Source organism: Culex quinquefasciatus, chromosome 2 (genome assembly GCF_015732765.1).
Source record: "Culex quinquefasciatus strain JHB chromosome 2, VPISU_Cqui_1.0_pri_paternal, whole genome shotgun sequence".
Taxonomy (NCBI): domain Eukaryota; kingdom Metazoa; phylum Arthropoda; class Insecta; order Diptera; family Culicidae; genus Culex; species Culex quinquefasciatus.
The window spans coordinates 170,847,879-170,864,533 of NC_051862.1; the positions used below are offsets into that span (position 1 = coordinate 170,847,879).

General features: G+C 34.9%; 1 protein-coding gene across 1 annotated transcript; it reads left to right on the plus strand.

Annotated features, from left to right (window-relative positions):
- The first annotated feature begins 259 nt into the window (after window positions 1-259).
- On the plus strand, window positions 260-7,792 carry LOC6041382 (facilitated trehalose transporter Tret1). The gene is made up of 4 exons (XM_038250911.1): window positions 260-263; window positions 6,316-6,679; window positions 6,740-7,490; window positions 7,551-7,792. The coding sequence occupies exons 1-4, from the start codon at window positions 260-262 to the stop codon at window positions 7,782-7,784; spliced, it is 1,353 nt and encodes a 450-aa protein (XP_038106839.1). The 3' UTR covers window positions 7,785-7,792.
- The last annotated feature ends 8,863 nt before the right edge of the window (window positions 7,793-16,655 follow it).

Below are 16,655 nucleotides of genomic sequence, written 5' to 3' on the forward strand. Positions count from 1 at the left end.
CAATCATAGATCTAGCTGTCTTCATCAATCCAACAAAGATTTGCAAAAGATGCTCAAACTCTTCATTCAGCTCAGCTAACCCCCTCCTATTCTCACACAGCCTTCTAAACCAATTCTATTTGGATCATCCCCAGCGCGTTTCGCGGTTTTATTCGTTCCGAAATGTTGATTAGCACAATTAGGCAGCCGCTAAGTAAGGCTGGCTTTTATTGTCGCGCTCCAAGATCATGCTCCAGAGACTACGGGACGGGATTACACCATGGGTAGGACAGTTTGTCGCGAAAATTTGACCAGTGCGGATCGTCGGAACTGTTTCAGGAAAAGTTGGTTGAAAACTAAAAGTGGTCGGTGGATTTAAAGTTCATCCCATTTTCAAGCAAGTTAAGAGGCCAAGGTCATCATCCGAAGAAAGGTTCGGTGCGTTGCCGATGTTAATTACGGTGCTAAGTGACGGCTGACTGACCAAACGGACCGCAGCCAGTAGCCGTGAAAAGTGATTAGCAATAGTGATTGGTAACTAGTGGACTGACCACAATGACCAAAGTTGCAGCGGCACTTCCTGTTGCGGTAAACGATCGCGCCGATCGAAGGGTTGTTCATCAGTATGTTGCAGTGCTCTATGGTAATTCATTAAAGTGTTAGAAAAAATATTGGGATGAAAATGAAAATGGAAATCAAACCAATTATGAAGGTGCTAAAAGCTGAAACAATAATAGAAAAAAAAATTATAATCCAGTTCTTTCCAGTTTCTGTTTCGTAAAAATTGTTTTGAAATTCTTGAAGGTTGTTGCTTTTGCTTTGTGTATAGCAAATATTAAAAAAAGGTCAATTTTGAGTGCCTGTAATTTAATTTTTTCTTTTAACTCAACTCTCTATAATCATTTTGTGGTCAATTAAGCCACGCGAAATTTTTTGAACATTTTTCAGGATAGACACTTTGTCTTCAAACTCATATTGGCCCAATTACATTTTTTTTGCTTGCTTTGATTTTTCGTCAAAGAAACAAATCTCTTTTCCCTTTATAGGATTGAGTTATGGTCACTTGAAGCAAATCAGTTTCATTAGATTTTTGTACAAGCTCTGTCTTAAAGCTCAATTTGATTTTGATTTTATCGTACGATTCTTCAACAAATTATTGGAACATTGTTGGTTTAAATGTTATTTAAATGATTTTGTATCTTTATCATTGTTTGGGCTTCGTCCATAAAGTACGTCACGCAAAAATCAGCAAAAATTAACCCCCCCTCCCCCCCTTTGTCACGCTTTTCCTATACTTATAACACGCAATGTCACACTTGCTCAGACCCCCTCCCCCATAGAGCGTGACATACTTTAAGGATGACGCCTTACTTATTTTCTGTCCTGATACAATTTTGAGTTACTTTAGTAAAAACTGATAACTTTTGTTTAGAAAATTTAAAGATGAATCACATATACAACAAAATTAGGAAGTTTCATAAATTTTTGACCTAAAAATCAATATGACGTGTTATTATTTCTTGTTCCTGCTCGTAACGCTCAAAAATTATGTAGCACACCAGCTGATATTTTGTGGCCGGTGAGCCCATTTTGAATGGGCATGAGTTTCCCTGATTGCTATGGAACAAAACAAATCTTTGTTCTTTTTTTCTGTACTACAATCGTCTGAAAATGTAAATGATTACAAAAAGTCCATTTGTGGCCTATTATATGTGATATATTCAAATAATTTAAAATAAAGAACTGTTAGAGTCTAAGCTAAATTTCAAATTTCAAGCCTGTTTTTCGAAAATTCTAAGCAAAAAATCTCAAAATGCTCACAACATTTTTACTATAGGGTAATTATCCGCCAACTCACACAGCAGTTGCCCCGACCCCTCTCCGATTTGCGTGAAACTTTGTCCTAAGGTGTAACTTTTGTCCCTGATCACGAATCCGAGGTCCGTTTTTTGATACTCCGTGACGGAGGGGCGGTACGACCCCTTCCATTTTTGAACATGCAGCCTGAAACGATGATGAGATAGAAATTTGGTGTCAAAGGGACTTTTATGTAAAATTAGACGCCCAATTTGATGGCGTACTCAGAATTCCGAAAAAACGTATTTTTCATCAAAAAAAAAACACTTAAAAAAATTAAAAACTCTGCCATTTTCCGTTACTCGACTGTAATTTTTTTTTAGAACATGTCATTTTATGGGAAATTTAATGTACTTTTTGATTCTACATTAGGGTGACAAGAAAAATTGAAAATTTCGGAAAATCGCAAGAGATACCCCCTGGATCGATTTTTTAGGCAAAAACAAGTAACTGTGCCAATTTTGAGCCAAATCGGTTAAGGCTAAGGGGTCGCTTTTCATCATTGAAGTTTATATGGGGAAAATCGCAAAAATGTATGGGGAAAAACATCGCTTCAGGATTTTTGCAACAGGTGGCGCAGGTCTCGCCCAAAATTGTCCAAGTAAGAGATTCTTGTAGGAAATTTAATTACCTAAAACTTTGTAGAAGGGTGCAAGACGATCCGAATTGATCCTGATGAGTTATTAGCAATGCGATGAAAAGAAATCGGCTTATATACTTGAAAGTATACAAGGGGTATATAGGAAGTATATAAGAAAATATTTTTTTCTAGAAAAATCGCCAAAAATTAGGATCAACTCGGATCGTTTTGCACCCTTCGACAAAGTTGTAGGGAATTAAATTTCCTACAAGAATCTCACACTTGGACAATTTTGGGCGAGACCTGCGCCACCTAACAGAAAATTACTGAAATGATGTTTTTCCCCATACATTTTCGAGATTTTCCCCATATAAACTTCAACGATGAAAAGCGACCCCTTATCCTTAACCGATTTGGCTCAAAATTGGCACAGATACTTATTTTTGCATTAGAAATCGAGTCAGAGAGTATCTCTGATGTCGATTTTTTATTGATATTTTCTAGAGTGTAACAATGTTCTACAAAGTTGTAGAGCAGAGAATTACAAAAAAAATATAAACATAAGGGGTTTGCTTACAAAAATCACGAGTTATCGCGGTTTTACGAAAAAAAAGTTTTGAAAAGGTTGGTCGTCGTTGATAATGGCCGTTCATGGTCACCCGCGACAGACACGGACAACGAAACAAAGAGAAACGCAAAAAGTAACTTTTTCAAAACTTTTTTTTCGTAAAATCGCGATAACTCGTGATGTTTATAGGCAAACCCCTTATGTTGAACTTTGTAGAACATTGTTACACTCTAAAAGTTAGAAAAAACACGAAATTTTAAAATAAAAATTTTGTTCTAAATGAAAAAAATACCCTCTGGGTCAATGTAGGATTCGGAAAAATTTCCCATAAAATGACATTTTCCAACAATTTTTACAGTCGAGTAACGGAAAATGGCAGAGTTTTTGAAACTTTTTAAGTGTTTTTTTTTGATGAAAAATACGTTTTTTGGAAATTCTGAGTACGCCATCAAATCGGGCGTCTAATTTTACATAAAAGTCCCTTTGACACCAAATTTCTATCTCATCATCGTTTCAGGCTGCAAATTATTGAAAAACACCTCTTTTTTCGCATGTTCAAAAATGGAAGGGGTCGTACCGCCCCTCCGTCACGAGGCATCAAAAAACGGACCTCGGATTCGTGATCAGGGACAAAAGTTACCCCTTAGGACAAAGTTTCACGCAAATCGAAGAGGGGTCGGGGCAACTTTTTCCGATTTCGTGTGAGTTGGTAGAGAATTACCCTATATTAATAATGCTAACTACAAGAATTTGCAAAATATCAATGAATTTATGAAAAAATGTTTTTTTCTAAACCTAAACTTAAACTTAAAAAAAAATAATAAAATTTAAACTACAAGCCAGAATTTCATTTCATTTCAATGAAAACATTGTTGGAAAATGGTTTATAAACCCGTATACCTGTTTTTCAGTCATTAATTTTCAGAAAATGTATGATTTGCAAAGTGTTTTTATGTTAAACAATCATAATTTTATTTATTTGTTATTTTATAGCTGCTTAATAAAATCAGAAATATGAAAAAAGAATCAAATTATAAAAGATACGAAATTTGAAATTGATTAATTTTTTTGTAATACAGTCCAGACTCGATTATCCGAAGGCCTCAGAAAAATTCTTCTTTGGATAATCGAATCTTCGGGTAATCGAATCACGAAAAAAGTGTTTTTTTCTTTGTCTTAATTTTTGTTGTCGAGCTTTAGCATGACCCCTAGACAACACTTAAAAGCGAGTCCACGAGCAAAGCATACCCATCTCACATCGACCTCACCAATCTGCCTGAAATTTTCAGGGGTTGTTTGTTCATATAAAACTAGCATCTGGCCAAAATATGAGCACTCTAGGTCAACGGGAATTGGGGCAAATCGGGACACAAAGTTTTAAGGTTCAAAAACGTCAAAAATCTTAAAAAGGCTATAACTTAGGCAAAATTCAATTTATTTTCAAAATTCAAAATGCATCTGAAAGGGCTTGAATAATGCAACAAAATGCAGGATAGAGCATCCCAATCGGTTAAATCTAAAGGGAGTTATTGGCAATTTAGTGAAAAAATAGGATAATTTTCAAACTCATATAAAAAAGTGTTCCATCCAGATATCAACTCGGTTCGACGTGCAGCTTAAAGGGGACATCTGGGACTACCATCTAAGACTGAGAACGCTTTGGGTAATGCAGTTTATCATATTAAATAGACACTTTTACTTTTAGTGAATTTTTTGGTCGTAAATTTTTGCTCGGGGGACCCCTTAGATCCCATTTTATGTTGATAATTTCATCATATTCGTGTTCCTGAGACAATTTCACAATAGAAACATGCATAAAAATGTTTATTTTGATCCATTTTAACCCTTTAAAAAATAAAAGTTAAAAAAAATTAAAAAGCTGCTTTTTTCTGGTGTCATCTAGTATCCTTGGAAACGAGCTTGATTTTCAATAAATGTGAATCGAAGATTTTTTTTAACTTTTATTTTTTAAAGGTGTTAACGCCCAGTTAACCAAAATTGACGACCTAGTAGGAAAACACTTTCAGACAACACTGTAGATTATGTTACACCACACACACAATCTCAGTAGCCCTTCGTGTACCTTTATGTTCAATGTTTGTAGTCGTTTCAGGACACGAATAGGTTTGTCTTTGTAAAGTTTGTAGACTTCCCGGTCGCAAAGCACTTGACCACTAGGAACTAGACCAGATCTCAACCACAAGACACTTCTGACCAGATGGTCGACCGGGACAGTCACCCCTCCTCAGGGGCCAAGTTAAGTAGAGAAATAACACCGATCTTGTAACCCGTCAATTTCAGTTGTTCCCCCCAATAAAGTCGTCCCAAGTTATCGCGCGTTTTCACTTACCGGATCACAAAGTTCTCCCCCCGACACACAGGACCACATCCGCTACGATGTACGTTAACAAAAGGTTTAAAATGGATCAAAATAAACATTTTTATGCATGTTTCTATTGTGAAATTGTCTCAGGAACACGAATATGATAAAATTATCACCGGAAAATTTGATCTAAGGGGTCCCCCGAGCAAAAATTTACAACCAAAAAATTCACTAAAAGTAAAAGTGTCTATTTAATTTGTTAAACTGCCTTACCCAAAGCGTTCTCTGTCTCAAATGGTAGTCCCAGATGTCCTCTACAAACTGCAGGTCGAACCGAGTTGATAACTGGATGGAACACTTTTTATTTGAGTTTGAAAATTATGCTATTTTTTCACTAAAATGCCAATAACTCCCTTTAGATTTAACCAATTGGGGTGCTTCTCCCTGCATTTTGTTGCATTTTTTTTAAGCCCTTTTGGATGCATTTTGAATTTTGAAAATAAATTGAATTTTGCCTAAGTTATAGCCTTTTTAAGATTTTTGACGTTTTTGAACCTTCAAACTTTGTGTCCCGATTTGCCCCATTTCCCGTTGACCTAGAGTGCTCATATTTTGGCCAGATGCTAGTTTTATATGTACAAACAACCCCTGAAAATTTCAGGCAGATTGGTAAGGTCCAAACGACGTCCCATACAAAGGGGTATGCCCTGTTCGTGGACTCGCTCTTAAGTGATTTATAATTTTAAAATCCAAGATGGCGGCTAAAATGGCGGTTGCGAAATACTGAAAAAAGCATGTGGTAATTTTTAAGGCAATCAACCATTCATTTTGTAAACAATGTTCAAGAAAATTTAGACTATTTCTGTTATTTTCTAATAATTTAAAATAGTTCATTACAAAAATCAAAGAGAGGTTGAGGCATTTTTTTCTGATTTCATGTTAGTTGGTGTGCCATCTATAAAATATTTTATAAGAATGACTCGACGACAATATTTGCTTCACCCACAGTCAACATCATCTCCCTCGCCCAGGGCACCACTTTCGGCTGGCTCTCCCCGTACCTGCCACTGCTGATCTCCATCACCGAGTCACCACTGAACGCCCCCGTAACGGACATCCAAGCCACGTGGATCGCGTCCCTGCTGTGCGTGGGTGCCATCTTCGGCACGGTTCTGTTCGGCTGGTCAGCGGATCGATTCGGCCGGAAGGTGTCCCTTTGCGGGACCGCTCTTCCACTGGTTGGATTCTGGGCCTGTGTCGCTTTTGGACGGTCGGTTGAGATTCTGTATCTGGCACGGGTTCTGGCGGGTTTGGGGGCCGCCGGAGTGTTCCTGCTGGTGCCACTTTATGTCACGGAAATCGCTGAGGATAGGTGGGTTCGGTTTGAAGTTATGTTTTTGAACCATTTTGATCAATTTATCTTTGTTTACAGAATACGAGGAACCCTTGGGTCATTCTTCATCCTGTTCATCAACACGGGAACGCTGGTCTGCTTCATCGCTGGAACTTATCTTTCCTACCACACAACATCGTACATCTTCATCTTTGTGCCAATTGTGTTTCTGATTTGTTTCACTCGACTCCCGGAAACCCCTCAATATTTGGTACATCGAAACAATTATCCAGCAGCGGAGAATGCCCTGAAGATCCTTCGTGGTTACACCGCTTCTCCCGAGCACGTGGACCTGATGAAGAAGGATATGGCTCAGCTAATAGCTCAAGCTGCCAACCGTGGTGACAGCTCTGGACTTACGAGGTCCGACTTTGGTCCATTCTACGTGAAGAAAGCTCTCATGATCGGATTAGTTTTGGTAACCCTAAATCAACTGTCCGGTTGCTTCGCCTTGATCCAGTACGCAGCACAGGTGTTTGCCGATGCCGGAACCGAAATGGATTCCAAGATATCATCGATCATCGTGGGGATTATCCAACTCGCAGGATCGTACACTTCCACGCTCGTGATGGATCGCTGGAGTAGGAAAACCCTGTACATAGTAACTGCGCTGGGATCGTGCCTTGGACTTACCATGATGGGAGTATACGCGTATCTTAGCGTAGCCAAGGTTGACGTCAGTCACCTGTACTGGCTTCCAGTGGCCAGCCTGTCCTTTGTGATCTTCATCGCGTCTGTCGGAATGCTTCCGCTGACGTTTGTGATCCTGTCGGAGATTCTACCGGACAAGGTAGATTTATAATTAAACAATATCAAATCATTTTTAAACGACATCCTAACCAATTTTCAGCTACGAAGCTTCGGGGGATCCCTCTGCACTACGTTCATGTGGGTGGTAAGTTTCGTGATCGTCAAGTACTTTGCGGCCGCCATTGAAGTGCTGGGGATGCACGGCAGCATGTGGTTCTTCGCTGGATGCTGTATGTTTGGAGCGGTTTTCAACGGGCTATTTGTGCCGGAAACTCGGGGGAAGAGTTTGGACGAGATTAAACTGACGATGGGGTTCGATAGTACGGATATGTGAGTTTTTGAGTGGAATGTTAAAAAACATTGATGAACCACCGCAGTGCAATGTTAAGTTAGGATGTACGATAGAGATAGTTGCAATTTTGTGATACTTTATGGCTAAACGATTGTTTAAAGATTGTTTTGAAGAATAAATGATAAATGTAAATGTATAGAAATTGTGACTTGTATTTTCGATTGGGATTTTTACGTCAGTCTCAATTCTTATGAAATTCATTTGCAAAATGTGTTGTGTCAATATTGGTGAATCGTGTATACAGTCATGCCTCGGTTTTGCACGCCTCGGTTTTGCACTGCCCCGGTTTTGCACCGTTCAGCTGCCTCGGTTAAGCACGGCCCAATGCTTAACTGAATCACAGAGCTTATGGGATTTTGGCAATATGGGAGACATTGGCTGTAATCGTATAAAAAATAATGCAAACATCAAAATATTATAGTGTTTTGGAATCAGGATGATGTCAGCTATCCATTGAAATTATAATTTCATGAAAATTTTCACAAAAATACGTATTTTTCCTGTATTTTGAAAATACAATGTTTCTCGAAAAAATACTCAAAATTATTGTTATTGCAATATGGGTATCAAATGATGGGATTTTTTTTCATACATTTCGAATGTAATTTTTTTTTTTGAAAACACTCAAAATTTTCACAAGATTACGTAATTTCGAAAAAAAAATACTCAAAATTTCAGTTTTTACAATATGGGTATCAAACGATTGGGATTTTTTCATACATTTCGAATTTAATAACAATATTTTTTGAAAATACTCAAAATTTTCACAAAACTACGTATTTTTTAAAAACTTCTCGCGTAGTTTTGTGAAAATTTGGAGTATTTTCTAAAAATGTTGTTATTACATCCAAAATGTATGAAATAACCTGATCATTTGATACCCATATTGCAATAACAATATATTTTTGGTTTCTTTAGAGAAAAAAAAATGCATTTTCGAAATACAGGAAAATACGTGTTTTTGTTAAAATTTTCATGAAATAATAATTTTAATGGATAGCTGTCATCATCCCGATTCCAAAACACTATAATTTTTTTGATTTTTGCATGATTTTTCGTACGATTAAAGCCAATGTCTCCCATATAGCCAAAATCCCATAAGCTCTGTGCCTCGGTTATGCACGCCTCGGTTTTGCACCCCCCATATGCGGTGCTAAACCGAGGCATGACTGTATTCAGAAATGACATGATTTTAACCCACCAAATGATTTTACTATCATCCACTTGATTCATCTATTTTCAATGATACCCTTTTGCATTCATGAATTCACTTATATGTCGCTGCCTCTTACAAATAAATTGCAATGAATTAATTCAAACACGTTGTCTTGGTGAACTAGAGTCGACATAGCTGAATGGTACTGCCTTTGCCTCATCCTTCATTTCGTTCTATACGACAAACTTCATTTTTTGCGCATGTCCTTGATGAGTCAATATATTCAAGTGAATATGATCCTGATACTGAATTTGTTCCATTTTCATTTCGTCCCTAATAATGAGCCTCACGTGTTGTTTTCATTTCATTTTTTTTTTTTTGGTTTTTAAGCATTACTTGTGTGAAGTTACTATCCTAAGCTGAGATGTGGACTACCTTTCAACAGCTGATTAATTCAAAGTTGGGAACAGTGTTTATGGATGCTTGAAGAATCGAGTAAATCTTCTAAGGAAAAAAGTTACAAAATAACCTTCGAAATTTTGTGTTGTTTTCAATTTAGGGCAATTCTTTCGAAATTCTAAAATTACCTTTTCTCATCGAAGTTACCCTCAATTTTCTTTTTTAAATTTTTATGTGGTTTTAAGAATGGCATATTTACTTTATATTAAGAATAAATAATTGCAAAATGATTTAAATGCATTTCCTTATATCAATCGCCAAGCATATAGACCGAATAAGGCCTGCAAGCCATTCAATGGCAGAGTAGTTTTTTCTTGAATTTGCACCTATCGTTGTCCCTTAACGCAAAAAATGGCTGACTAAAACTTAAATTTCAACCAATTCATTTACTTCAAGGAGTACAAGGTTTGTTTTTCAATTTGTGATACACAGTAAAAAAATCATGGTAATATTACATCTGGGAAGGGGTATACTATTATGTCAGATAAAAAGAGTAATTTTTCCTCTGCAAATGTGTAATTTTACCACTTTTCTGGTGTAATGTCAATTTTTCAGTCTATAGAAGTCTTCTATAGAAGAACATAGACCGTGGCTCATATTTTTTAATGTTTTTCAAAATAGGCCCAAAAGTCAGGGGGCGAAATTCTTGAATTTTAATGAAAGTAAAAGTGTTCTCAACTAAAAGCAACTAGAAACGTTTCCTGCGTTTATGATCATATTTTGCAAGCTCTTAAAAAATATTAAGATTTTTTTGAAAAATCCGATGTACAATACCACAAAAAAAATTATCGTGGAAAACTTAATTCGTAGAAAATTTAGATATTTTGAAAGCCAATGATTGCAAAACAACTGAACAGATCAAAAATGCATTTCAAAAATCTTTTTTTTAACCAAATTTTAATACTATAACTAATCCATACACAGTAAAAAAATCATGGTAGTCTTCTGGGAAGGGGTACATGTTTTGTGTCAGAAAAAAATGTGTAAGTTTACCTGTGAAAATTTGTAATTTTACCACTTTTCTGTTGTAATGTCACTTTTTCAATCTAAATTGAGGTAAAATTGCATCATAAAAGAGAGAATATTCAACCTTCCAAATTGACACATTTTTTTTGCTATTTCATTTCATTTTTTTTAATGGATCATTTCAGATCGGTTACTTCATTTGAAGATTTGTCCTTGAATTTTAATAGTGATTGGTTTAGATTAATCAAAACTATAGATTTTAAACTCAAAACTGTACATATGCTTGCAAGTAAAAGAATTGAAGTGTTTTTAATATAATTTAACAAACTTTAATTTAAATTATTTTTTTGACACTGAGATATGTTTAATCTTCTCATTCAAATATTATTTTATAACCATTTGTTTTTCATAATTTGACAAAATGTTTGGAGCAAAAAAACAAGATTGTATCAAGGATAGGATCTTGCTTATCGAGATGGTGTCTTCAACAAAGTTGTAGATAATTCTAAAGAATTTAGTAAAATTCAATCCAACCCAAAAACCGATCTGTAATATTTTTTAGCAGAAACAGCCGAAGAAGAACTGAGGACAGAGGGTTAGATCGGCGTTGTTTTGTCGGTGGTTGGATACTGTCATCAAGGCACTGTAGTCAAGACACACTGTATCAGCCCCAGAATGTAACTGCTGGTGCACCTGCTGGTCCTGCTAGTTTCTTGCTTCGCCAAACTGTTGAATTTTGGACCATTAGAAAGGATGTCGAAACGTCTGGCTGGAAGAATTTGCCACTCGGCAGCGGTAGATTTGGGGTGAAACTACGGATAAATTGAGCAGAGTTTAATATTATAAGATAAAGCTGTTAATAAAAATCAATAATAAATTACCTACGAGCTAAGCAGCATCACAACACAGAATAGTTAAAAAAAATCCTGCACAGACAGTCGATGTTGAACACATGTCGACGTGAAAAGAATATCAGAGACATTTAAAGAGTGTGGCGCTATGTCGACCTTTTGGGTATGAACACGAGCAGTTGAATGCTTGTATGCAAGTTTCCAGTAGAGAGCTTCCCGATCTCACGTGCAGAGTGCGCTGCTGTGGAAGTCCCGCAGTCGAGCAGTTGGTTTTTTTTCATTTTGCTGCAATGTGGCAAACTGATATTTTGAAATTTTTGTTCAATAGACAAGTCAATATGAACTTTGGTCTAGACTTTGGTGGAAAATAATTGTAGTTATCAGAAATCAAGTGAAATAGCTTTTAAAATTAGACAAATTTGATTTCTCAATTGAGTTATTGAAATGTTTTTTGCAATGAAAATCTTATTTTGAAAATTTTGTTTTAACGAATATTCGTACATCAATGATTTACTTACTAAATCAATCATTTTGTATCATTGATTCAAACATTCAAGGCCCCAATGAATTTTGTGATCAAAATTGTTTGGGGGAAGTGGGGCAAGTGTAACAAGCTAAGGAAATGCTCGTTATAAACCATCAAAAACGTTAAAAAATCTGTCGGATTTTGTTATAATCATCTTATTCCAGGTCTTGGCTAAGACTTTGATAGAACTAGTTTAAAAAAAAACCTGTTTTTGCATGTAAAAAATTGTTTTCATAATTTTGGATTTTCCGTACGTTCTACTCAACTAGTGGGGCAAGACGAACAACCCGTTGGGGCAAGAGGAGCAATACCTGAAACAACATGTTAATTTGCTCACAATTGAACTTTTATCACTTAGATACATCAGATTAGAATGTATTTGAAAAGTTTCTTTCATTTTTAGATTAAATAACAATATTTTACTAAAAATTTGATCGTTTTACGAAAAAAAATATTACTAAGATGAAAAAAAGGAAATTTTCATAATATATTTTCCATAGACAATTTTTTTTTAACAATCAGCCTTGTTTATCAGTTTTTAAGTACTTTTATGTATTTTTTCCCAATAAAATATGTTGTTGCATCAATTCGTATTTTTTTCCATACTAAAAATCCATATGGTACACTTGCCCCACCTGAACAAGATTTTTTAAAAGCTCTCAACAAAAATAACTAAAAGTTAAATCATACTTTATAATAGGTGCAAGTTATTGGTATGGACACTACTGCCCATGATCGCATAAATGTCCCATATGCATTTCCATCACTTTTGAGTTATTGATGCAGTTTGGTTCAAAATCGTGTGCTCTTTCAAATGAGCCTAACGTCATGATTCGAATTCCCGGACGCTTCGAAACCCGGACACTTCATTTTGTTTTATCAATTATTTGAATATAAGTTCGCATTATGAATGCCAAAACTGTGTTATTTGATGAACTCCAACATCAACTTTCATTTAAAGTTTGTTTGAACGCTGTAGTTAATGCCAAAGCAATTAAATACAATAAAATTATAAGTTTACAAAAAATGCGAAACATTTCACTTGAAATATTTCATAGGCGTTCGAAGCACCGGGAAGGCAAAGCAGAAATTTATGGTTACGATTTCCTTAAATTCTAGCAAATTTTTATATAAACTATCGATTGTTTTGATGTTAACAGCTTATTTGAGACTTAAAGAATGCCATTCACTAACATTTCAGTCCAAATTTGTGCGATTCATAAGTAAAATCGAGTGTCCGGAATTCGAAGCAAAAGTGTCCGGATTTCGAATCAGCTTTTATCAGTGTCCGGGATTCGAAGCACAACAAGTCATCTTAATTTTGAAATTCTGATGAAAAATTGTTTGAAAAGACATATTTTGCATGCATTTTCTTGAAACTGACTGTTTATACTACATCCTGATGATATTTCTACATTTCCAACTTATTACATGATTTTTTGCCGGCTATAACAAAAATGTTATGCTACTAAGTGTCCGGATTTCGAATCATGACGTTATAACATCCAGTACTTTGTTCTAGAAATCAGGAGGAAATCCAGTTTTTTCGTGAAAACTTAACACGGAGCCTTATGTGTGGGACAAACTTGTTTAGCGTTTTTCTCAGCTTGCTGTTTTTGCATATGGGACATTTATGCGAACATGGGCAGACTACTGATCTAGGAAAAACAGCATTTTGATAAAATGAGCCTTAAAACGAACCCTAAGCCTTATTTTGTACTTTCCAAATATTATAAGAGCAGTTCTCTAGGATTTCGGTCATTCGATTTTTTTTGCATTTTTTAATCCGACTGAAACTTTTTTGGTGCCTTCGGTATGCCCAAAGAAGCCATTTTGCATCATTAGTTTGTCCATATAATTTTCCATACAAATTTGGCAGCTGTCCATACAAAAATGATGTATGAAAATTCAAAAATCTGTATCTTTTGAAGGAATTTTTTGATCGATTTGGTGTCTTCGGCAAAGTTGTAGGTATGGATACGGACTACACTGGAAAAAAATAATACACGGTAAAAAAAATTTGGTGATTTTTTTATTTAACTTTTTGTTACTAAAACTTAATTTACAAAAAAACACTATTTTTAATTTTTTTTATTTTTTAATATGTTTTAGAAGACATAAAATGCCAACTTTTCAGAAATTTCCAGGTTGTGCAAAAAATCATTGACCGAGTTATGAATTTTTTAATCAATACTGATTTTTTCAAAAAATCGAAATTTTGGTCGTAAAAATTTTTCAACTTCATTTTTCGATGTAAAATCAAATTTGCAATCAAAAAGTACTTTAGTGAAATTTTGATAAAGTGCACCGTTTTCAAGTTATAGCCATATTTAAGTGACTTTTTTGAAAATAGTCGCAGTTTTTCTTTTTTTTAAATTAGTGCACATGTTTGCTCAGTATTGAAAAAAATAATTTTGAAAAGCTGAGAAAATTCTCTATATTTTGCTTCTTCGGACTTTGTTGATACGACCTTTAGTTGCTGAGATATTGCAATGCAAAGGTTTAAAAACAGGAAAATTGATGTTTTCTAAGTTTCACCCAAACAACCCACCATTTTCTATCGTCAATATCTTAGCAACTAATGGTCCGATTTTCAATGTTAATATATGAAACAATTGTGAAATTTTCCGATCTTTTCGAAAACAATATTTTCGGAATTTTCAAATCAATACTAACATTTCAAAAAGGCCAAACATTCAATATTACGCCCTTTTAAAATGTTAGTCTTGATTTGAAAATTTTGCAAATATTTTTTTCGAAAAGATCGGAAAATTTCACAATTGTTTCATATATTAACATTGAAAATCGGACCATTAGTTGCTAAGATATTGACGATAGAAAATGGTGGGTTGTTTGGGTGAAACTTAGAAAACATCAATTTTCCTGTTTTTAAACCTTTGCATTGCAATATCTCAGCAACTAAAGGTCGTATCAACAAAGTCCGAATAAGCAAAATATAGAGAATTTTCTCAGCTTTTCAAAAATATTTTTTTCAAAACTGAGCAAACATGTGCACTAATTTAAAAAAATGAAAAACTGCGACTATTTTCAAAAAAGTCACTTAAATATGGCTATAACTTGAAAACGGTGCACTTTATCAAAATTTCACTAAAGTACTTTTTGATTGCAAATTCAATTTTACATCAAAAAATGAAGTTGAAAAATTTTTACGACCAAAATTTCGATTTTTTGAAAAAATCAGTATTGATTAAAAAATTCATAACTCGGTCAATGATTTTTTGCACAACCTGGAAATTTCTGAAAAGTTGGCATTTTATGTCCTCTAAAACATATCAAAAAATAAAAAAAAATTAAAAATAGTGTTTTTTTGTAAATCAAGTTTTAGTGAAAATTATATGGACAAACTAATGATGCAAAATGGCTTCTTTGGGCATACCGAAGGCACCAAAAAAGTTTCAGTCGGATTAAAAAATACAAAAATTAAAATTGAAGAAAAAAGACCGATTTCGTAGAGAATTGCTCATAAGAAAACAAAGGTTTTGAAAGAAACTTCATTAAATCTTATGCCCCTTGGCGTTTACGTCGTTTTGGCGGTTATGTGGTAGTAGAATCAGCCAATTGAATTGCTAGCAACAATTCCTCATACTGGAAATAATCAAAATTGTAAAAATTACCGCCGTACGAGCGATTGTTCCTCTTGCCCCATATGGTCGTCTTGCCCCACCTTCCCCTACATTTGCTTTGGATTGATTTGGGGTCTCCGAGGAAAGTCGCATTTATAAATTGTTTTTCAGAAAAACTCAATTTCTCAAAATTGTTTTTTTTTTATTTTCGAGATTTTTTTATAAGTTTTAGGGGACCCGTAAGTCAAGAAGTATTTTCAAAAAATTTGCCGCCGAGTTATGGTTTTTTGAAAAAAAAAAAGATATTAAATTCTGTACATAATTTTTTTGATCTTATTTTTAAGTAAATTTGAATTTGCAATCGAAAAGTACTTTACTGCCCATGTTCACATAAATGTCCCATATGCAAAAACAGCAAGCTGAGAAAAACGCTAAACAAGTTTGTCCCACACATAAGGCTACGTGTTAAGTTTTCACGAAAAAACTGGATTTCCTCCTGATTTCTAGAACAAAGTAGGGTAGAGTAGTCATCAATGAGACACGGGGAACAATGATAAAATGGCTCTCGCAAGTCGTAGTTTCAACCAATAAGGCTCATATTTGGGGGAAAGGTGTGTCTACTGGATACACGTCTGCCATATTAGTGGCTTTGGTTATGGACGCCCCCTTGAAAAGTTATTCATAAATGTTTGATTCTGGGGTGTAAAAGTAAATTATGGACAAAAAATACTTTTTCGCTCGTAGGCTGCCATTTACACCAAAACTAACATTTCTTCAAATTTCTTTCGACATTCCATAGGGATTGAGTTGGGCTACAATGTCCTTTCATTAGGTTTGGCCAAAATTAAGAATATACCCAGAATCCAGGGCTGTCTCATTGTTCCCCACTCATTTCAGCCCATGGGTAACAATGAGACACTTTGATTTTTCTTCATTAAACTTTTCAAAATCGATGGAAATCTTTCAAAACATGAATTAAAAGTGTTTTTTGGCATATTTATAGAGTTTAAACTTCATTTAACTAAAAATACAAAGTTATTTGGTATTAATATATGGATTTTACAAAATTTAAATACTTTTTAGTGTAACTTTTGTTAATAAAAGTTTCATGTTGGCAAAATTACTCTAAAATGTTCAAGGCAAGTTACCTGCAATGGAACAATACAAAAACATGATGTTTTACTAGAAAAATCTTGATTTTCGTAGAGTGTCTCATTGTTCCCCAGCTGTCTCATTGTTCCTGCCAAGTGCGTCTACAATGAGACAGTTGAATAACTCTGGCAGTAGATGTCGGATCGATCTCATATTTTG

Bases quoted from the DNA above. Each gene is read 5' to 3' on its own strand.
- LOC6041382 (XM_038250911.1), top strand. The intron at 6,680-6,739 runs GTGGGTTCGGTT...CTTTGTTTACAG, and splicing joins ACGGAAATCGCTGAGGATAG to AATACGAGGAACCCTTGGGT. The intron at 7,491-7,550 runs GTAGATTTATAA...ACCAATTTTCAG, and splicing joins CGGAGATTCTACCGGACAAG to CTACGAAGCTTCGGGGGATC.